This window comes from Loxodonta africana, chromosome 15, assembly GCF_030014295.1.
Source record: "Loxodonta africana isolate mLoxAfr1 chromosome 15, mLoxAfr1.hap2, whole genome shotgun sequence".
In the NCBI taxonomy this organism is placed as follows: Eukaryota; Metazoa; Chordata; class Mammalia; order Proboscidea; family Elephantidae; genus Loxodonta; species Loxodonta africana.
Genome location: NC_087356.1, coordinates 6,493,118 through 6,514,878, shown reverse-complemented (window position 1 = coordinate 6,514,878; position 21,761 = coordinate 6,493,118). Strand labels below are relative to the sequence as shown.

General features: G+C 46.9%; 1 protein-coding gene across 1 annotated transcript; it reads left to right on the top strand.

Moving 5' to 3' along the window:
• The first annotated feature begins 1,396 nt into the window (after positions 1-1,396).
• Positions 1,397-21,341, top strand: RFX8 (regulatory factor X8). The gene is made up of 5 exons (XM_064268517.1): positions 1,397-3,920; positions 6,744-6,838; positions 11,652-11,766; positions 12,740-13,041; positions 20,717-21,341. Exons 1-5 carry the CDS (start codon positions 3,767-3,769, stop codon positions 20,891-20,893), a joined length of 843 nt encoding a protein of 280 aa, XP_064124587.1. The 5' UTR covers positions 1,397-3,766; the 3' UTR covers positions 20,894-21,341.
• The last annotated feature ends 420 nt before the right edge of the window (positions 21,342-21,761 follow it).

The window sequence follows — 21,761 nt, the reverse complement described above, 5'->3', positions numbered from 1 at the left end:
TACTGCCTCCATGGCTGTTGATTGTGAATCCAAGTAAAATGAAATCCTTGACAACTTCAATTTTTTCTCCATTTATCATAATGTTGTTTATTGATCCAGTTGTGAGGATTTTTGTTTCTTTGTGTTGAGGTGCAAAAGACTTCTTTAAAGTGTTGAAAAGTAAAGATGTCACCTTGAAGACTAAGGTGTGCCTGACCCAAGCCATGGTATTTTCAATCACATCATATTCATGTGAAAGCTGGACAATGAATAAGGAAGACTGAAGAAGAACTGACGCCTTTGAATTGTGGTGTTGGCAAAGAATATTAAATATACCATGGACTGCCAAAAGAATGAACAGATCTGTCTTGGAAGAAGTACAACCGAATGCTCTTCAGAAGCAAGGATGGCAAGACTGCGTCTTACATACTTTGGACATGTTGTGAGGAGGGATCAGTCCCTGGAGAAGGATATCATGCTTGGCGAAGTACAAAGTCAGCAGAAAAGAGGAAGACACTCAGTGAGGTGGATTGACAGTGATTGCAACAATGAGCTCAAGCACAACAATTGTAAGCGTGGCACAGGACCAGGCAGTGTTTCGTTCCGTTGTGCATAGGGTCGCTATCAGTCGGAACCAACTTGATGGCACCTAACAACAACAACAAGGAGTTGGAGAAGTCCCTGGGTTGTGCAGACAGTTAAGTGCCCAATTACAAACCAAAAGGTTGGCAGTTTGAACCCACTGAGCAGTACCTCAGAAGAAAGGCCTGGCAATCTGCTCCCGAAAGAGCACAGCCTTGAAAACCTTGAGGAGCAATTCTACCCTGCACACATGGGGTTGCCATGTGTTGGAATTGACTCTACGGCATCTGGTTTGCTTTTTTGGTAAGGGGTCAGAGATGTGGAAAAGATGCTGCTGACTGTTCTACAGGAAAGAGAGAAAATGACCCCGTATGGCTGGCCATGCCCAGTGCTCTCCCTTATAAATCAGTTTTCTGAGGACGGCCAGCAGGTAGTTCTCTGGCTCATATTGCTGTTCCCTGGGCCTGGACTGCCTCCTCGTTCTCCACCCTCATTGCCCTGGCTAACTCCTACTTAAAGGTTAATGCCCAGATTAAATGTCACCCTCTAAACGAAGCCTTCCAGATACCTTCTTCCTAACAGGCTTCTCCTTTTCCTAAACCCACATTTCGGAAGGGGCACGTACCTTGCTGTTAGAAAGATGTTTGCATATCTTGAGAGCCGTTCTCTAGGGAGGGAGTCCCTTGAGAGTATAGGCAGCTCTCCTTTATCCATCAGCTCAGCCAACATTTACTGAACAAAGACCTGGTACAGGCTGACCTCTTGTAAATATTTCTCAAATGAATGGATGGGTACGTTTCAGAGGAAAGCTCCCCGCTCCCATGTTTTCTTTTTATCTTCCCCCCCCCCCCCCCATCTTGTGGAGTCCCTGACTGGTACAAATGCTTAAAGCACTTGGCTGCTAACCGACAGGTTGGGGTTTGAGTCCACACAGAGGTGCCTTGGACAAAAGGCCTGGTAATCTACTTTGAAAAATCAGCCATCGAAAACCTCTTGGAGCCCAGGTCTACTCTGACACACATGGGGTAGCCATGAGTCAGAATAGACTCAATGGCAATTGGTTTGGTTTTTGTTTTGTTTTTTTTTTTCCCCATCCATTCCTTTGATTGTTTTTCAAGAACAGCACAGTAGAGATGAGGAAGTCAGGGGTACTCGGAGTTATTGGGCAACAATGAGCAAACTAAGCTCCTTTGAGCAATCATGCCGGATGCTGGGATCACGTACTTTTTACAGACATGGGGATGTTTCAGTCAAATGGCCTCCGCCGTAATCTTTGCTGGCCACTTGGGAAGGGGCTGGCGGACAGCATGTAGGTGAGGATGCTCTGACTATGGGGCGGCTTTGACCAGGAGGCCTCACTCTGTGGAAGGCAAGTTCACCTGCCCTTGCAGTTCTCCACTGATCCACGTGCACCACCCCTTCCCTGCGTTCATTCGTAGGAATTGGAAGTTACAGTATCAGTAATGGCCATGTGTATTGTTCTTAACAGAAGTTACTGTGTTTGTCAAAAGACTGAGAAGAAAGACATACCTTTCCAACATGGCAAAGGTAGGTGTCAGCCAACCAGACCGCAGGGAACAAAGCCATTTCCTGAAGTGAAAACTAAGAGCTGCAGGTATCTCCTAAGAGCAGGTGGTAGCACCCTTAGGGAGGGGCTCCCACGCATGTGACAGCAGGTGTCAGGACCTCGTTGGCACTCGCTGGGAAGGCCTTGAGGGCCGACCCGCCCTGAGCTAAAGACTCACCTCTCTCCTCCACTCAACAGAGAGGCTCCCATCTTCACATCTCCCTCTGGGTATAGGAGAAAGCAGGGCAAACAGGTAGTTTTAAAGCTGCCAGTCGGAGGCCCCACAGAGGTGCCCTCACGGGGCTGGCAGGGGTCAGAGGTGAAAGGCCATCATAGCAGAGCCTAGGTCAGACAGGCCCCGTTACACTGCACAAGGTCCTGTTGACCCTGTGTGTTCAGGCAGCCGTGTTCCTCAGCCCCAATCTTTCCACTCTGAGTCATTTCGTAGCTTCAGTTTTAAAGGAAGGTAGAGGAGGATTGAAAAAGGATTCTAAGATACTGGCACGTGGACACCAGGAGTCTGCTCTGAAATCCTATGGGCACCAGGGCAGGACAGAGAGAGGGGACTGTCACTCGGCTACGAATCAGTCTCAGCGGAGGGGGACTCACCCGGGCCTGTGTTCACCTGTCTCCACCTTCCCAGCACAGGACTCTCCCCAGACTGGCATTCCACTGGGACTGTCACACCGCCCTGCACGCTCAGGGCCCAGGCCCAATCTCCAGTTCTTACACGTTTGTGACTCGGTCAGCCCTGGCACTCACCGGGCAGCAAGATCCTCATCTCAACACAACCGAAGTGCCACACTGCCTGTTGTTTGGGAAAGCTTACTTAACACTCCACGTGTCCTCAGCTTCCGCATCTGTAAAATGGGGGGGATAACAGCGCCTGGAGGCCCTGGGTGGTGCTCGGCTGCTAACTGAAAGGTTGGAGGCTCCAGTTTACCCAGAGGCAGCTCGGAAGAAAGGCCTGGCCATCTACTTCTGAAAAATCAGTCACTGAAAACCCTGTGGAGCACAGTTCTATCCTGACACACGTGGGGTTGCGATGAGTCAGAATCAACCCCACAGCTATGGGTAGGCATAATGCCTACGCATGGGGCTGCTGTGAGGATGACCAAGTGCTCCTACTATGCCCCCAAAAACCATAAGGGACTAGCTTATCCCCATTTAACAGCTGAGGATGTCAGCTCACAGAGGCTAAGTTCACGGTCCAAAGTTCCCAGTAGGAAAGGACAGAGACAGCTCCCGAATCCCACAGGGATCAGTCAACTCAGTTGTTCCTTCGGGGCCCCAGTCTTCCTTGCAGGCGACCCATCACTCATGGTTTTCCTCTCTTGAGTGATTTAGTCTTGTTGGGTGGGGTGCAGAGAAATTAAAACATGGAGAGGGGGAGCCGCAGCATCCCGATAGCCCCAAAGACACCTGACCAGGGGCCTTCTGATGACCATTTTCAGAAAGACAAATTCTAGAATGGGTGACGTTTGGACATTTCACTTGTCACATAGGATTCCATTGTCATGGGTAATACCCAGATTCACTTTTCTTTCTCCTTAAACAAGAACTCTTGGTAATTCGGGGAGGGGGTTCAGCAAAGGTAAAATGAAGAGCAGTCTCGTGCTTTTCCATCACCTTTAGACTATGAGATCGGTGCTGAGAAATAACAGGAGAGTCAACATTTTGAAGTCGGATCTACGTGCCATCATCAGCCAAGGCACTTTGGGTATTTCTGAGAAAGCCCTGCCGACTAGCTCCGTGGACGTGGATGAACTACAGAACAACACAGAGATGAAATGTAATTTTTCTTCTGCAGCTTTCTGTATCATTAAGTGTTTGGTGTATGCTTGGGCCTAGCATGGCCATCACTAATGTAGGGATTTCTTAATAGAAAGCAGAACATTATTTACTCTTCGATATTATCACTTAAATGTTCCTGGGAGCACTGGTGGCATAGTGGTTCAGAGCTCAGCTGCTAACCAAAAGGTCAGCAGTTCGAGTCCATCAGCTCCTCCTTGGAAACCCCATGGGTCAGTTCTACTCTGTCCTATAGGGTCTTTATGAGTCAGAATCAATTCAACAGCAGTGGGTTTGGGTTTGTTTGGGTGTGGTTGGTTTACACTCAATTTCTAACCTAAACGTTGGAGGTCTGAACCCATCCAACAGTACCATGAAAGAAAAACCTGGCGATCTACTTCCATGTAGATTATAGCCAAGAAAACCCTATGGAGCAGCTCTACTCTGTAACGTAAGGAGTTGCCATGAGTTGAAATCTACTCACTGGCAATGGGTTTCGTTATTTTTTGATTTGGGTTATTTTTTGATTTTGTGCTCCACTGCTAACCTAAAGGTTGGCAGTTCCACTCAGCAGCTCCATGAAAGAAATGTCTGGCAATCTGCTTCTGTAAAGACTATAGCCAAGAAAACCCTGTGGAGCTCAGTTCTACTCTGTAAACTGAGCTGGAGTTGGGATAGACTCAAAGGCAACAAGTTTGGGTTTTTTGGTTTATCTGGTTTTTTGTAATTTATCTGCTCACACATCTTTTTCTGCAGGGAGCAATGAATGCCCCAGGAACACTTGGTGGCCCTGGTCTCCTAGGGCCTACCCAAATGCCCAACATGGCTATGCTAATACATATTTGTTTAGCAAATGAATGGGCACACGAGTGCGGTTGTTGCTTGACGATATTAATTTCTGGAAATCAACCTGGAATGTCTCACTTGAAAAAAAAAATTGGGGGTATATCCATCTTGTACCTGCACAGATTCAACAGCGTCTCTTCCATCATGTCTGAGTTGGACTTAGTTAGCCCTCTGCCTTGCCAGCCTCTGCCGTCATTACTCTTAGCATCACCAAGCGTTACTTTTAATAACATGAAGTTTAATAATTGTGCTTTCACTATACTTCACTATCTTACCAACAAGTGATACTAAGCGTGTGGATATTCTTAGCCTTTGCCAGCTGGTAATTCTAATTAATTTTTCATGAAAAAAATCTCCCTTCCCCAGAGAGCGTGGAGAGCTGGCTGACGGCATGGCTACCTCCCCGTGTAGAAGTAGTGAGAAAAGGAAGGAAGGAAATGTCACTGGTGGTGGGGGGTGGAGCCAGGGAGCTGCTTCTGGAGGGCAGCTGAAGGCCAGTAAAGATCCTCTCCTCCTCGATTAAGGGCCAAGCTCTAGGCAAGGGGCAGAAAGTTCTGGCCTTTGCCTGATTGTTAATGCCAGTATGCTGGGCTCCCCGGGATTCACTTTGCAGACCCTCCCACCAAGATGCCCCAGGAAGATTTAATCACGTCTCCCTTGTGGACATAACCCCATCCTGGCACACTCAGTTGTGTATAAAGCTGCCTCCCAGTAACCTGTGAGCTCCTTTAGGTTGTCACTTGTCCTGTCCGTCGTGATAAGCCCAGCCTGCTGGCTGGCACACAGTAGCACTTCTGTAAGTATCCATTGCCTGAATGGGTACATGGATTCAGGACTACACAGTGGTGACAACAATAAATTATCCCCTTCTCTTTCTTTGACCTTTAAGTAGGGCTGTACCAGTTATTAAAATACGTCCGTCATTACGGCTCATAAACAGCCTCTGCCCAGGCCTACCCTCCTGTCTTGAGATTAGCTCTCCGCACCCCCCGCCCCCGCCCATTCCCCTGGCTGTCTCAGATCCCCCCTAGGACCCTCCACCTCGAACCAATACAGCATCCAGAAGGTTAACACTTAAGCCAGCAGGCTAAGGGCTACAGACAGCAATTCTGAACATTAAGTTCCCAAAAGATCCTCCTCCCAAGTCACTGGCTTCCCCCAAAGTCCCAGACAGCCACCCAAGCCCTGGTCTTGCCCCTAGTCAAAGCCCAGGGGGCCCCAGGAGGGTATGTGCTCCCCAAGGTATCTGCAAGACCACCAGCCAGCCTGCCAGGACTCCTTGTATGTCCTTCCAGCCCAAGATGGTGCTGAGCCCAGCAGGGACACAGGAGCCCCTGAACACTGCCCAACATTGGCCAAGCCTCAGCTCACAGCCACAGCAACCTACTTGGTTTTCTAAACCCTGCCCGGTATACAGTGGCATTCTAAATGTTGGGCTGTTCTAGCACACCCTCGGTGTTGCCTGCCCAGGTGAAGGATCCAAGACCTGATGTCACACACATTGGGGTCCCACCCGTAGGTCAGCACCAACTGAGTGTTTAACCCCAGGCAAAGCACTTCACTCTCTCAGCTGCCTTAATTTCCACCATCAGTTACATGGCATTTACGCCTCTTTTGAACATGGCAAGGATAGGTGAGGTCATGTCTGACCTGTGCAATGAGCTCATTTGAAGACAGGTTCTGTATAATTACAAGGTGTGGTTTTTATTTCAAAGTACGTCTTTCCGTTTCAACAGGTGGCAGAGGTGCTTAGCAACAGGCATAACCACAAGACTAGGAACTAAATGACCACAGACGTGACAAAACCAGCTGTTAGAATCCATCCTTTGTCTTCGGAATTAATGGGAGGCCGTAGGGAATTCCTTTGAACTATTATCGTGTAGAAGCTGTTCCTAGGTTACATAGCATACAAATACGCAGAAAAACTCTGCTAGGTGGCAAGCCATCTTTGTGTGTGTTTTCCTCTGTTTCTTTATAGGTTTAAGCAGTTTGATTTCTTTGCTGGGAACATCAGCAGATCTCAGTGTATTCCTAAATTGTCTGTCTTCGAATCTCCAAGTGTTTGTCTTCCAGGTACAAAAATGAGTTTTTTTTAAAGGGAAGGAGTGGGTGTCGATCATTTTAGCAAGATCCATTGCCTTGTGGTACAAAAAAGAAGTTTCTCTAGAGCCGTTCATGGCTTGCGTGGCTGTGAAGGGCAGGGCAGCGACTTCTCGATTTTGAAGCAAGGCAAGACTCAGAGAACAGGCATAGCATGCAAGTGTGTGCATGTGTGTGTGTGTGCATGGTGTGCTGGTGAGTGTGTGCACAGGTGAGCATGTATGTGCATGGGTGAACATGGGTATACATGGGTAGAGTATGTGTAGGTGAGCGTGTGGGTAAGTGTGTGTGTGGGTGACCACAGGTGAGCACGTGTGAGTGCCTGTGTGTGGGTGAGCATGTGTGGTGTGTGGGTAAGCATGTGTGCAGCTGAACATGTGTGCGCACAGTTGAGTGTAAACCTGTGTGTGCGAGTAAGCCTGTGTGTGTGTGCAGGTGGGCATATGTGTGCATGGGTGAACATGCGTGCATAGGTGAATGTACGTGTGCAGGTGAGCCTGTGTGTGTGTAAGTGAGTGTATGTGTGTGCAGGTGAGTGTATGCATGCACAAGTGAATGTGTGCAGGTGAGCCTGTGTGTGTGCAAGCGAGTGTATGTGTGCGTGGGTGAATGTGCGTTCACAGGTAAACCTGTGTGTGCAGGTGAGTGTGTGCCTGGGTGAACATGCATTCACAGGTAAACCTGTGTGTGCAAGTGAGCCTGTGTGCGTGCGAGTGTATGTGTGCATGGGTGAATGTGCGTTCACAGGTAAACCTGTGTGTGCAGGTGAGCCTGTGTGTGTGCAGGTGAGTGTATGCGTGTGCAGGTGAGTGTATGTGTGCCTGGGTGAACGTGTGTTCACAAGTAAACCTGTGTGTGCAAGTGAGCCTGTGTGTGTGCAGGTGAGTGGATGCGTGCACAGGTAAATGTGTGCGTGCAGGTGAGCCTGTGTGTATGCAAGTGAGTGTGTGTGTGCATGGGTGAACATGCATCCACAGGTAAACCTGTGTGTGCAAGGGAGCATGTGTGTGTGCATGTGAGTGTATGTGTGCACAGGTAAATGTGTGTGTGCAGGTGAGTGGATGCGTGCACAGGTAAATGTGTGCGTGCAAGTGAGCATGTGTGTGTGCAGGTGAGTGGATGCGTGCCTGAGTGAACGTGCATGCACAGGTGCACATAAGCACGTGTCTGCACCAAGCGGGTACGCGGAGGAGGTTTCATCTGGCTGGGAAGGAAGGCAGTTTTCTGGGTGTTCTCAGACACGTTCCAGGAAAGTGCCTGGTTTGCTTTCAAAATCAAAGATGAACTGGTTGTCGATCCGCGTGGGTTTGGCCCTTCTGATCAAGGTGCCACTGGGGAGTTACTTCAGCGGGGTCTCGTGGCTTGTTTTTCATCATCTTCATCCACAGTCACACCTTAAAGCGCTGAGAATGCTTCAGATGAAGTCGCTGCATCCCTGTCACCGGTGAGCAGGGCAGGGAGCTGGGGGCTGTGGGTCTCTGACATTTTGAGGCGTCGTCTTCCCTGAAGAATAAAGCAGTTGGGGAAGCCTGGGACTTACTCTGGGACGTGAAGGGGGGTAGCGTTAAAATAAGCTGAGAAAGGGAAGCAGGCACGCCGGAGAGAGCACTGTGTGAGAAGTGAGCACGTGGAAGGATGGAAGGCCTGTTTAGGGAAGAAGAAATGGACAAATCTGGAGGAGAGAGCTTGTGTCAGAGAGCTGAGATTCCGAGAGCCCAGGTACCAGGAATAGGACTTCCGCTTCCGCTTCCTCCCTTAAGCCTCTGGCCATGTTTCTGCCACTCCCATTTCCCATGGCAGCCTGGCCTTGTCAGGACCACTGTCCTCTCAGTCTAGGTAAAGGGCAGAAATAATTAATGAGTACATGAAGACTGCAGGAGTCTTGGGAGTCGTCCACCTCACAGACCAAAAAAAACAAACCCATTGCTGTTGAGTCAATTCTGACTCTTAGCGATGCTATAGAACAGAGTGGAACTGCTCTGTAGGGTTTTCAAAGAGCACCTGGTGGATTTGAACTGTAGATCTTTTGGTTAGCAGCCATAGCTCTTAACCACTAAGTCACCAGGGTTTCCCCACCTCATAGAGGTGAATTGAAAACTCAGAAAGGAGCTTGACAGTCGGTTCCAACCTTTGCTAATTGTCTCTTTCCATTCTCTGCTTCTTGAATGTAACCATCCCAGCTACTGTATGGTTTTCAGTCCTCCTTTTTGGTGTTAAGTGTGACTTAGTTATAACAGCAGTAACCTGCCTAGAATTGCACTGCTGCCAAGACCTGTGTTCATGTGATAGCTGAAGGGGTACAAACCATCACTGACAGAGGCTTTCAGTAGGTGGTTACTTGTTTTGAATTCTCACTCAGCCTATCACTTTAACCAAGATAAGCCCACCAAAAAAAAAATAAAAAAACCCATTGCCATCGAGTCAATTCCGACTCATAGTGAATTGCCCCCATAGAGTTTCTAAGGAGCGCCTTAGAATTGCCCCCATAGAGTTTCTAAGGAGCCCCTGGTGGATTTGAACTTTCTACCTTTTGGTTAGCCGTTGTAGCTCTTATCCACTACCCTACCAGGGCTTCCAGATAAGCCCACAGAGCTCATTAATATAAATCCTGGTAGAATCAGCCCGAGAGTCTCGTCCTATATTTAAACCATGTAATACTACACGTTTCCCGAGCCTCCATCACCCTACCTTCAGCCTCCACAAATGAGGCATGTTAGAAAAATGGTGTTTTTGTAACTGCGTGCCTTTGAAGGGCTTGCTTTTGTAAAAATAGCTTAGCTGATTAAAAAAAAGACTATTGTCAGTAAAATACTCAGGCTATTAAAACATAAGCCCTTGGGCTTGTCAGAGATGACTAATGGCGTCAGTTGTGAGCATCTGGTAGCACGCTAGCAGAGGGAAGTGCTGACCTTGGTCATGCGTTTCCTTCTCATGGTTCTTGTGCACTTCGGGGCCAGGAGTAATTTCTCAATGAAGGACCAGGAAGTGTTCACCTTGGTCACGTGTTTCCCTCTCACAGTTCTCATGCACTTTGGGCCCAGGAGTAATTTTTCAATGGAGGACCAGGAAGTGCCCCACTGTGGGAAGATGAGAAGAGGCCTGGTGCAGCTAGGGTCCATGTCTAAACATTTGTGCAGAGAGAGCTCTCTCTGAGCGTCCAGCACGACCCTCCCAATAATCTTAGAGGGTTCCCATGTGCTTTTGGTACGCTCATTGTCCCTTCAACTTAAAATCCTCCGTTGAACATCAGGGCTCCCCTGAGAGCCCCGTTTCAGCTGGTAAGAAACCAGGGTTTAGAAGGTGGAGGAGGACGGTGCTGCCAGGGGCTCAGACCCGCCCAAAGCTCAGGAAATGCTCTGTACGTTATGTGTTCCCTGCCAACGGGAACAGAAGGGAAGAGAAGCACAACCAGTCTCTACATCTCTTCCTCAAAGAAAAGCTTTCGAGCCGAGTGGGCGGGCCACAGAGCATTGGATTAGAAGAGGTTTCAGGGGCATCCATTTCAGCAATGGCATTTGGAGTTTACCTGATTCCATTGGTTTGTAGTGGAAAAGGTCCCTGGGTGATATACACAGTCTACACTTGACTACTAACCAGCAGGTTGGCGGTTCGAACCCACCCAACAGCACTGTGGAAGAAAGGCCTGGCGACCTACTTCCACAAAGATTACAGCCAAGAAAACCCTATGGAGCAGTTCTACTCTGTAACACAGGGAGTCGCCATGAGTTGGAATCAACTCACTGGCAATGGGTTTGGTTATTTTTTGATTTGGTGGGTGCCAGCAGTTTGTGCTTGACTACTAACCCAAAGGTTGGCAGTTCCACCCAGCAGCTCCACAGAAGAAAGACCTGGCAATCTGCTTCTGTAAAGATTACAGCTAAGAAAACCCTATGGATCAGTTTTACTCTGATACACATGGGGTCGCCATGAGTCAGAATTGACTCGACGCAATGGGTTCAGTTTGGGTTTGGGTGGTACAAGTGTTTAACACGGTTCGCTGCTAGCCAAAAGGGTAAAGGTTTGAGTCTGCCCAGAGGTGCCTCAGAGGAAAGGCCTGGGGATCACCTTCTGAAAAATCAGCCATTGAAAGCCCTATAGAGCACAGTTCTACGTACACGGGGTCGCCACGAGTCAGAGTCTACTTGACGGCAACTAGTTTTTGGGTAGTAAATTTTAGAGTATGACCCAAGTAAACCTAGGTAGAGGGAATGTCTTGGTCCGCATATAGAGGAACCTTGTTAGTAGTGCTCTTCAGACCTCTTTCCGCTGGAGGCAGTGGCAGTACTGGGGATCCCGTGATCATTTCCACGTGCAGCGGCCAGTTTTGAAATAAACACTGTTCATTTCCATTCTGTTGGAATCCTGTGCCGCTTTTCATAATCAGACGTAGCACACAGGAGTGCCAGTGTGAGACAGCCACCAGTTCTGTAGCCATTTCCAGGCAGACCGGGGTCTGCCCCTGCAGGGTTTCTCTGCTGTGCTTGACAAGTGACCTCTTTTTAAAAGCCGTGTGGGGATTTTAAAAAGTAGGTCAGTCTTCCCCCTCCCTTCTCTCTCCCCCCACTTCAAAGGGTATGCCCTGGAATCATCTCCACAGGCGACGGAGCAAGACCAGGAACAGGCCCCTCAGGAGCGCGGCCTCAGTCCTCGTCCCTAACGTTGTTTGTCTTCCTCTTCTCACCTGGCCCTTTCAAAATTTCTGTTCCTGACAAACGTGTGCAGTGGAAAAGCACACTGTTCTACTTTTTCATCAACCCCAGCATTTTTTCTCACAAAAATTTAATAGGCAAGCGGAAGCAAAGAGGAGTTTATCAAATTGGCTGCCAGCTTCCAGCTAAGATGGAACTTCCTTCTCACTGCCGTGAGCAAAGCTATGACCCTCTGCCACAGGGACAGTTTCGGTAAGTCAGAGGACAAAAAAAAATTTGTACTCTACCCTTTGAAGACATTATTATCTCATAAGTGTTTTCCATATTGCTATGTTAAGAGCTTGGCTGCTAACCAAAAAGTTGGCAGGTCGAATCCACCAGCCACTCCTTGGAAACCCTATGGGGCAGTTCTACTCTGTCCTATAGGGTCGCTATGAGTCTGAATTGACTTGACGGCAGTGGGTTTTATATAGAATCTGCAGTCATTGTTTTTAACCTTTTAGTATAAAATAAAACGTAGATACAGAAAACCAGACAAAACCGTAGTAATCTTTTTTTTTTTTTTAACAGCAACACGATGGTCCATTAAATAGGGGAACCATGTTTCATTCACCCATTCCATCATTGTTGAACAAGTAGGACGCGTCCCCTTGTTTTTGAATTATGTTCTTTGTGACATTTTGAGCAAAGCACCAAGGGAGACAATGGAGGCGGAAGGAAAATGCAATCTTGGGGGTACTCCCATTTAACTTTGGGGAATAACAACTGATAAAGTCACCATTGTATGTAGGTGGTGGAAATAATGAAGTAGTCCCTGGGTGGTGCAAACGGCTGCTAACCAAAAGGGTGGCAGCTTGAGTCCACTCAGATGAGCCTCAGAAGAAAGGCCTGACTACTTACTTCCGAAAAATCAGCCATTGAAAACCCCATGGGGGATCATAGTTCTATTCTGACACACATGGGGTTGTCATGGGTCAAAATCAACTCAACAGCACCTGGTTTGTTTGGGGTTTGGTTTTCTTTCTGTCCAAAAGCTGCCCTGGCTCGGGTTCTCTGGGTGTGGAATGCTGCCCTCATGACTGACCCCACCGGCCCCTTTGGGATCGACTACAGGAATGTATCTCTGGTAAACAGGAGGTAAAAGCCCCAGAAAAGCTGTCATTTCCGCAGAGATTTTTTTATGTATCTGCCTGTCTTTTCATTTTTGGTCGCTCTCTAAATGTAGGCTCCTGGCATCTGTTTCACTTGCTGCTTTTGGAATATGTGATTCACGTGCTTCAGTCAAGTGTAGAGGAGGACGTGGAGAATCTCGACGAAGTGCTGTCAGATGACCAGTCTCTCATCCAGCCACACCAGGCGCTTTTCTACCCTCCAGATTCTTCACCAACTCAGGAGTGTGAAAGCCCACGTGGGGAACCGCCCCAGCTGATGCTGAAACACACGAGCCAGAGCTGGTGTGCCGCAGGCTTGAGCAGCATGACACTCAGGGTCCTGGGCTTCCTTGTGGACACTGCCACGGGCAATCAGGTAGAGCCCCCAGGACCCCAATTTCCATATAGTTGTTTCTAGAGAGTAAGAACTCAAAGGTGGATAGGAAACCCATAAAGATCACATTGTGCAAGAACTGAGTTTTAGAACCATCTTTGCTGTCGGGACTTTGCTAGGGGTGATTAGAACAGCTTATATGTTGACCATGGCTGGCTGATGTTTGCAGAGCACTGACACGTGCCTGGCACGATTAGAGATGGGGAATGTTTGGATTGCTCACCATCTAGCTGCCGTGGTTACACTAACGAAGCAATTGAAGACTACTAGCTGCTAAACGGGGTGGTATGGACTTGAAATGCCCCTAGAGTTTAAAGAAAGGGAACACGGAGGAGCCTGAGTAGAAAAAAACTTGCAAAGATTGAACAGGGGTACATCTTGAAAAATAAAAATGAAGGTTGCTATTTATTTAGCATTTACTATATACCCTTTGGAAACCCTGGTGGTATAGTGGTTAAGTGCTACAGCTGCTAACCAAAACGTCGGCAGTTTGAATCCACCAGGTGCTCCTTGGAAACTCTATAGGGCAGTTCTACTCTGTACTATAGGGTCGCTATGAGTCAGGATCAACTCGATGCCAACAGGTTTGGCTTTTTTCTTTTCTTTTTTTTTTTGTATATACCCTTTGAAGCCCTGGTAGTGTAGTGGTTAAGAGCAACAGCTGCTAACCATAAGGTCAGCAGTTCGAATCTACCAGCTGCTCTTTGGAAACCCTATGGAACAGTTCTACTCTGTCCTTTAGAGTCGCTATGTGTTGAAATCTACTCAATGGCAACAAGTTTGGCTTTTTAATACATACCCTTCTCTAAGGTTGCTATGAGTTAGAATTGACTTGATGGCAACGGGTTTGGTTATGTTTGTTTTGGAGGCCTGATGGCACAGTAGTTAAGAGCTTGGCTGCTAACCAAAAGGTTGGCAGGTCGAATCCACCAGCCACTCCTTGGCAACCCTATGGGCAGTTCCACTCTGTCCTGTAGGGTCACTATGAGTCGGAATTGACTTGATAGGAATGAGTTTTTATATACCCTTTGGAGCCCTGGTGGCACAGTGGTTAAGAGTTTGGCTGCTAACTGGAAGTTCAGCAGTTCAAACCCACCAGCCGCTTCATGGGAGAAAGATGTGGCAGTCTGCTTCTGGAAAGATTACAACCTTGGAAACCCCATGGGGCAGTTCTACTCTGTCCTATAGGGTTGCTATGAGTTGGAATGGGCTCGATGGCACTGGGTATTCAGCTCCTGGGTGGCGCAAATGATTAAGCGCTCTACTACCAGAAGAAAGATTGGTAGTTTGGACCCACCCAGCCATGCCCTTTATATACATCATCTCAAAGCCGTACGATTCTACAGAGTATCTATTCTTATCACTTTCGTGCGATGGACGAACAAACTGAGGCTCAGAGAACCTGAGTGACTTGCAAAAAGTCACATAGCAGGTAGATAGTGGAACAGAGATGGGAGCCCTGGCCTTCCTGGCCTCAAGCCTGTTCTTATCCCACAACAGTCCACAACAGTGTCTCCAATGTCGACTGGAGGACGGCTCAGCCCAGGCAAGAGTAAGACTCAGACTGAAGACAGTGCCTTGGATGCCAGGAAGATGAGACCGGCCTGATGCAGGAAGCAACTGGAACTCCTCTACTGGGGAGGAGGGAGTAGGCTAATTTAAGGAAAAGCAAAATTAGTGACAACGGTTGTCTTTGTACTAGTTTCAAAAACGTCTACGCATGTTTGAAATGTTTAGCCGCTTTACAAAGGCTCTCTCTTGTACCCTTTGGGATAGATGAGGGGTTGTGCTAGGCAGGAGACCTTGGAGAGGCATGTTGTCCTCAGTGTTGGTGAGTAGTGGCCATGCCTGTCTGAATGAGTCACAACCTGAAACTGTCTTAGTCACGTAGTGCTTCTATAACAGAAATACCACAAGTGCGTGGCTTCAACAAGCAGAAGTTTGTTCTTTCACAGCTTAGGAGTCTCGAAGTCCAAAATCAGGGTGCTGGCCCTAGCGGAAGGCTTTCTCTTTCTGTCGGCTCTTGGGGAAGGTCCTTGTCTCTTCAGCTTGTTTCTGGTTCCGTGGAGATCTCCATGTAGCTTGGCATCAATCGTCCCTCATCTCTGCTTCTTACTTTGCTTGTTTAATCTCCTGTATATCTCAAAAGAGACTGAATCAAGATACACCCTGCACTAATCCTGCCTCAGTAACATAACAAGGACGACCTATTCCGAAATGGGGTTATAACCACAGGCATAGGGGTTAGGGTTTACGACACATATTTTGGAGGGACACAATTGAATCCATAGTACTGTTCATGACCTACAGTCCTCAAAATAACCAGAGCCTTCCAGGGTCCTTTCCTTCCTAAACAAAGCCCTTGTTCTGAGATCTTCAGATCGCTGAGGACCTGTACAAACCGTCATTAATCACCTGTTCTGGCAAGATACCTGTTAACTAACACTAATATGAACAGGGACAAAGGAAGTGCACCTCTCAGGTCAACAAATGCTACTTCGTCCACATTTGGTCTTTGCTTTTTCCGGTGGGATGCTAAACTCATGTACCCAGCTGCATTTGACGTCCTCTGTGCAGTAGATTCAGACACATGTCTGTAAATAAGAAAACTCCTTTGCAAGTGTGTATGTGAAGGAAACATGAAAAATGAGCCAGGAAATAGTGAAGTGCTGACCCCAAATCATGAAGCCCAATTTGTGGGTGTAAACTGGGCCTCTTTAGAAGGGGAACAGCTGGGTACAGATAAGGTGCCAACCATGGAGCCTAGTATTTCTGCATTGTTCTCAGAGAAAAGGTCCACTTAGTCCTGAAGAAAGACCCGCTTGGCCAGCCCGTGCCCAGGAGAAGGCTTTGCTCCTGACACTCCTGAGAACATACCCAGTCGTGGTGGCAGAGTCCATCCAGGGCTGGGCCAGCAGCCAGCCTGGCTGAGCGTCCTCTCTGGAGTATTCTGTGGAGCCCCAACAAAAGGAGCACGTGCGCGGGTCCACAGCGTTCAGCTCCGCGTGAGCAGACCTCTCCTCTCACTGGCTGGGCAAGAGGCAGCACTGTAACATGGCAGTCTTAAAAAAAAAAAAAAAAAATTAGGTGCTCTTAATTGCCAAGGTAACCAGGAGTAAGCCTTTAGCTTTTCTGCTGCAGTTGGAAGCAGGTGGAGAGCAGACACTGATGGTCTCCCTGTGGTAGGCTTATTAAACGCATTACTTCATGTTTTCCTCACAGTGATCTTATGAGACAGCGTTGTCATTACCCCATTTCACGGATGGTGCAATTGAGGCTCATAGAGGGCCTGAGTCATTTTCCCAAGGTCACCTAGCTAATAATTGGCAAAGAAGGGATTCCAGGCTCCCCAGACTGTCTTTTTCCAGCATCCTCTCTCCAGAGGATTACCGGCTCTAATTCCAAAAAAAGGGAGTTAGGCATTAATTAAAATATCTTGAAGTCTGATCATTTAGTCAAATACAGAAAATCATTCTGGAAAACTCAAATAGTCTTAATATAAGTTCCCGTCTTCAAGGCACTACCACCGCAAAAAGCCATTTGCTCAGGGCTGGGAGAAAGGAGAAGGAGCCCTGGCGGCACAATTTTTAAAGCTCTTGGCTGTTAACCGAAAAATCTGTGGTTTGAACCCACCAGCGGCCCTGCAGAAGGAAAGACTTGGCAACCTGCTCCTCTAAGGATTACAGCCTGGAAAACCCTATGGGGCAATTCTGCTTTGTCCTATAGGTTCACTATGAGTTGGAATCGACTGAACGGCACACAACAGAGGAAAGGAGGTAGTAGCTGGGTTAAGCACTTGACTACTGGCCGAAAGGTCGGTGGTTTAAACCCAGCCAGAGATGCCTCAGAAGACAGGCCTGGCAATCTGCTTCCTAAAGGCCACAGCCATTGGAAACTCTATGGAGTGGTCCTACTTTGCACACATGGCGTCACCATGAGTCGAAAGCGACTCGACGGTAACTAACAACAACAAGAGGAGGAAAATGCTTGCTAAGAAACTAGAAATACGTCAAGATCTACTTCAGATAGAACAGAACACCCTCTGCGGAGAGGATGCTGGGGAAGATATAAATATGAAGTACTTCAGATTGTCCTGTGTGCTTGAAACACAAATGTCAAAGCTCCCGTGCTCCTGTTCCGTGCGCTGCTTCCTTGTTCAGAACTTTGAGTTCCTGACTTCACCCTGACTTCAGCTTTTGTTGGCCAGATAGACAAAGACATCCGAAAAGTGGATACACTGAGCACCTTAAGGTTTGTTCTCCAGAGAGACAACGTAGACAAAAGACAAGTAGGGGGTAGTTTCTTGCCTCATAGAGATGCCTAGCTTTACAGCAGGATGTATCATAAAATGGTTTTAAGCAGGAGCCCTCTGAGACATTTAAAATACTCTTCAGTTTGGGGAATTTTTGTTTAAACATGACCTTGCAGTTACGCAGATGTGACACAGGTAGTAGAACTACACAGGATACACTGGTACTGGACTGGTGGCTGGCGTTCCATCCTGTGGCTGGAAGATGCCAGTGCAGAGCCAATGAGCTTAGTCACAGGCCCAGTTATCTATACTGTGGGTGCCCCAATACAACCTGGCAAAATATTTTCAAGCCACAACTCTTTTTCTGTTTAATTAGGTAACATTCACTATAATTAATAAGCTAGGGTTATGCAGTTCAGGTGCCTAACTTCTGGGCTCAAATGTCTCCTCTTCCTTGGGCAAGTTGTGTAGCTTATTTGTTCCTCAGTTTCCTCATAGACAAAATGGGATTCTAATATCTAATATCAAATTCCACAGGCCTTTTATGAGGTTTAAATAAGTTAATCATTGTAGAATAATTAGATTGTTTCTTAAAACAGAGCAAACCCCCACTAACCAATATTCATTATTATTATTCTAGCAAAACCCCCTCATCTGAGCCCTTTGCCAGACGTAACACTGTCCACCCAAGCCCCCAGCTCCTCACACATGCATTGCAATAGTTAATTGGTCGAAACAATAGAGATGACATTAGATACTTGATTGAACTACGTAATAAAGCAATGCAAGCGGATTAAGCATCATATAATCCAAGGTAATATGCACTAGAGAACAATTAAGCCTGCCTCTATTTGTTCAGGCCTGCCGAATTAGCTATAATGACTTAAACGATCGAACACCCAAAAGGTACACTCATCTAGCTTTCGTTGTATTCATTACTCAGCATCTGCACTCGTCATCAACAAAAAAAGCACGCCCTCTGTGTGCTGTCTGCATCCAGCTGCCTGGAGTTAATGCCCCATTCGTCTGCACATCTGCGGCCGCTGCAGTCTCTGAACGATGGAGGGGTGCCCTGCACCTCTAACAACCGAAGTCAGCATTCCAGTCTGCCAAGCCCATGTGTTGCTCCCCACATTCTTGCAATGTTCAAGAGAGTAAAATGCCAAGCCATGTTTAAATATAATGCAAAAACGATGCTGACATTAAAGAAAGCCTGTTCTTTTTGAAAACATACTACGTGGTTTTCACTTTGGGCCATGTGCTCAAGGACTAAAGCACAAAAAAAAAATAAATAGATGACTCTTCAGCTGTAGGATAAAGGCGAAGACAGTGTTTTGTGAAAGGAGAGAAACATCTTCTCACTGGGTGGTGATGGTCACTGTTGAATGTAGAGAGAGTGAGAAATGGGCTTTCGTTAACCTTCCAGTAGAGCTTGCATTAGGTCATGGAGGCTTTGAGGTCCCTGGGTGGTGCTAGCGGTTTGCACTCATCTACTAATCTAAAGTTTGGCGGTTCAAACCCACCCAGTAACACCACCGAAGAAAGGCCTGGCCATCTGCTCCCCTAAAAATTAAATCAAGAAAGGCCCGTGGAGCATTTCTACTCTTTAACACATGGTTTGGAAACCCTGGTGGTGTCGTGGTTAAGAGCTACAGCTGCTAACCAAAGGGTCGGCAGTTCGAATCCACCAGGTGCTCCTTGGAAACTTTATGGGGCAGTTCTACTCTGTCCTATAGCGCTGCTATGAGTCAGAATCGACCCGACAGCACTGGGTTTGGTTGGTGGTTTGAACACATGGGTTAACTGATTAAATCAGACCGAGAAAATACAGTCGGCTCTTCATAGCTGCCAGCTTCATCAGCGGATTCAGCCAACCGTGGATAGAAAATACTTGGGGAAAAGATGGTCTCTCTGGTTCATGATGAAGTGCTTGCAAATATGGAAAACATTAAATGTTAAGGGTAATCATTAACGACTATTCACATAGCGTTTACATTGTGTTAGGTGTTATAAATGATGTAGAGACGATTTAAAGTATACGGAGAATGTGCACAGGTTCTGTGCAAACACTACACCATTTTATATAAGGGACTTGAGCACCCTTGGATTTTGGTAGGTCCTGGAACCAATCCCCCAGGGATACTGAGGGACGACTGTACACTCGGATTTAAATTAACCACGTCCAAGCAGAGCAGAGCACCTCCGTAGGAGCTAAGGGACCAATAGCATATCATATCTGTTTCTCTGATGGGAAGACTTGCTCAGACAGATTAAATAACTTACCTAAAAAGCTGACACTTAAACTAACATAATAATCTATGAATCTCTCCAGTCCGTTGCTACCCATGGAGTGTCATTTCAACCAATATCAACTGATTGTTTTCACAGTCGTTCTTTCTTAGTGATTGTTGTATTTGTCAGATGGCAGAGGGGGAGTCCGGATGGGAACCTGAGCTGACTGTCTGCTTCAGAGACGGATGGGACATGCAGGGACTGGTATCCATCTGGAAGGCCGCCACAATGACGGGCCCTGCAGCCACATAGAGACCCACGTTACATTGTACACGCTCCCTTCTGATTTTCACCCACTCTCTCCCTGTCTTTAAAGGAAGAGTTTTGACTTGCTTTCACAGTGCCTCCAGGGTGTTTCTCACAAACAACCACAGGCCTCCATTCTGTTTCTAAAGAACGCCTGTCTACTCTCTGCACAAGGCTCCCCTCTTTCTTGGACCATCCCCAAATTGTGAACACTCCCAGGAAGTCCTCGTCAGACCTTGAGTGTTCCCTGAGAAATTGGGATCTCCTGGGTGGTGCACATGGTTTGTGATCAGCTACTAACCTAAAGACTGATGGGTCAAACCCCACCCCCAGCATCTCCGCAGAAGAAAGGCCTGGGGACCTGCTTCCCTAAAGATTATAGCCAAGAAAACCCTATGGAGAAGTTCTACTCTTTAACGCATGGGGTCACCATGAGTCAGAATGGCCTCTACGGCAGTCGGGTTTGGTGGCGGTGGTGTTTGTTTTGTTTTAGTAGTAGGAGTAAAAGGCCCTGGTGGTGTGAGTGGTTAAGTGCTCAGCTGTTAACCACAAGGTTGGTGGTTCAAACTCACCCAACTGATGTGCGGGAAAAAGACCTGTCGGAAAGACCTGCAATCTGCTTCCATAAAGATTAAAGCCCAGAAAACCCTGTGGGGAAGTTCTGCTCTGTCACATGGGGTCACTATGAGTGAAAAGTGACTCAGTGGCACCCAGCAACAACAGAAGTAGGAATAAATACACTGTCTTCCCGGTTAGTTCCCAAGGTGGGAGAGAGCGTGGGAGAATAAGTCAAGCGTGGTTCCTGCAGCAGGGAGTAGAGTAACTTTCTCTTTTTCTCTCTTCCTTTTTAAAATTTCCCCCATGTAGCTCATCCAGGTACTGTTGGAAGACAGGGAAACCGAAAACACCGTAAGACTCAGCCTTCCCGTGGGGCAAGAAGCCCTCATAACCCTCAGAGATGGACAAAAATTTGTGATGCACGTGTCAGATGTACCCCAAAGCTCTGAACATATTTATTTCAGGGAAAGTAATGCTAATATGTAAGATTATTATTTCAATAGGGCATGAGACAACTGATAGATTTTGATTCTTAAAAATATGTTAAATGCTAAAACTTTCGTATTGGTGTGGGAGAAGACTTTATGTACATAATAGATGTCGTGTTGTCTAGTTCATGTTTAGATGTAGTTCAAGGAGTTGGTTTTGATCACACACATAAACTGGTTTGGAGAATAATTTTTGCCTCTGTTGATTTTCTTTGGGGATTTTCCAAGTATTTCTACTTTGGGACTTAAGAAAACGTTAAGAAATCTTGCTCTGGGAGTAAAGAAATGGTTAGGTCTCCAGAGAAAACTAGCAAAGTTTGAAAAATACAGACCAGTCCAAGCATTAAAATACCAGTGGTAGATTTTCCTCCCCTTCGGTAGTGCCGCAATCAAAGTAGAACTTGTAGAAAGAGCCCCTCAGGCAGTCAGGGACGGGAAGAACTCGGTTAGACAAACTATTAGACTCCTTCTCTGGCCCAGTCTTTGGTTCACCATCCCAACTTTCTCAAAGTGAGGTAGGATTTCGAATGCAACAATGTCTGCAACAAATGATGCTGTCCTGCTTTGAATCCTTTTTTACTTCTTAGTAGCAAAACTCTTAAAAACATGTTGAAACTAAAAATAGTTCATTGTTAGACCACATCCATTTTTCTCTGACTATAATATATAAAAGGCATTGAAAAACTCATGCTTAACATGATAGCTGCAGCACTGGGTTTTTGACTGGGTATATACGGGAAGAATCGAGGATATTTTATTCATCACATATTACATATGAAATTAATTAAATTTCCCTAAATTCGTGGACATTTTAAAGAAACCTAAGGACTACATGTTCCTGGATGCGTTAGGAATTATTGGTCTTT

Coding starts and splice junctions, on each gene's coding strand:
- RFX8 (XM_064268517.1), top strand. CDS start 3,767: ATGAGATCGGTGCTGAGAAATAACAGGAGAGTCAACATTTTGAAGTCG. Junction 6,839..11,651: donor TCCAAGTGTTTGTCTTCCAG/GTACAAAAATGA, acceptor AAAATTTAATAG/GCAAGCGGAAGCAAAGAGGA. Junction 11,767..12,739: donor CTGCCACAGGGACAGTTTCG/GTAAGTCAGAGG, acceptor CTCTAAATGTAG/GCTCCTGGCATCTGTTTCAC.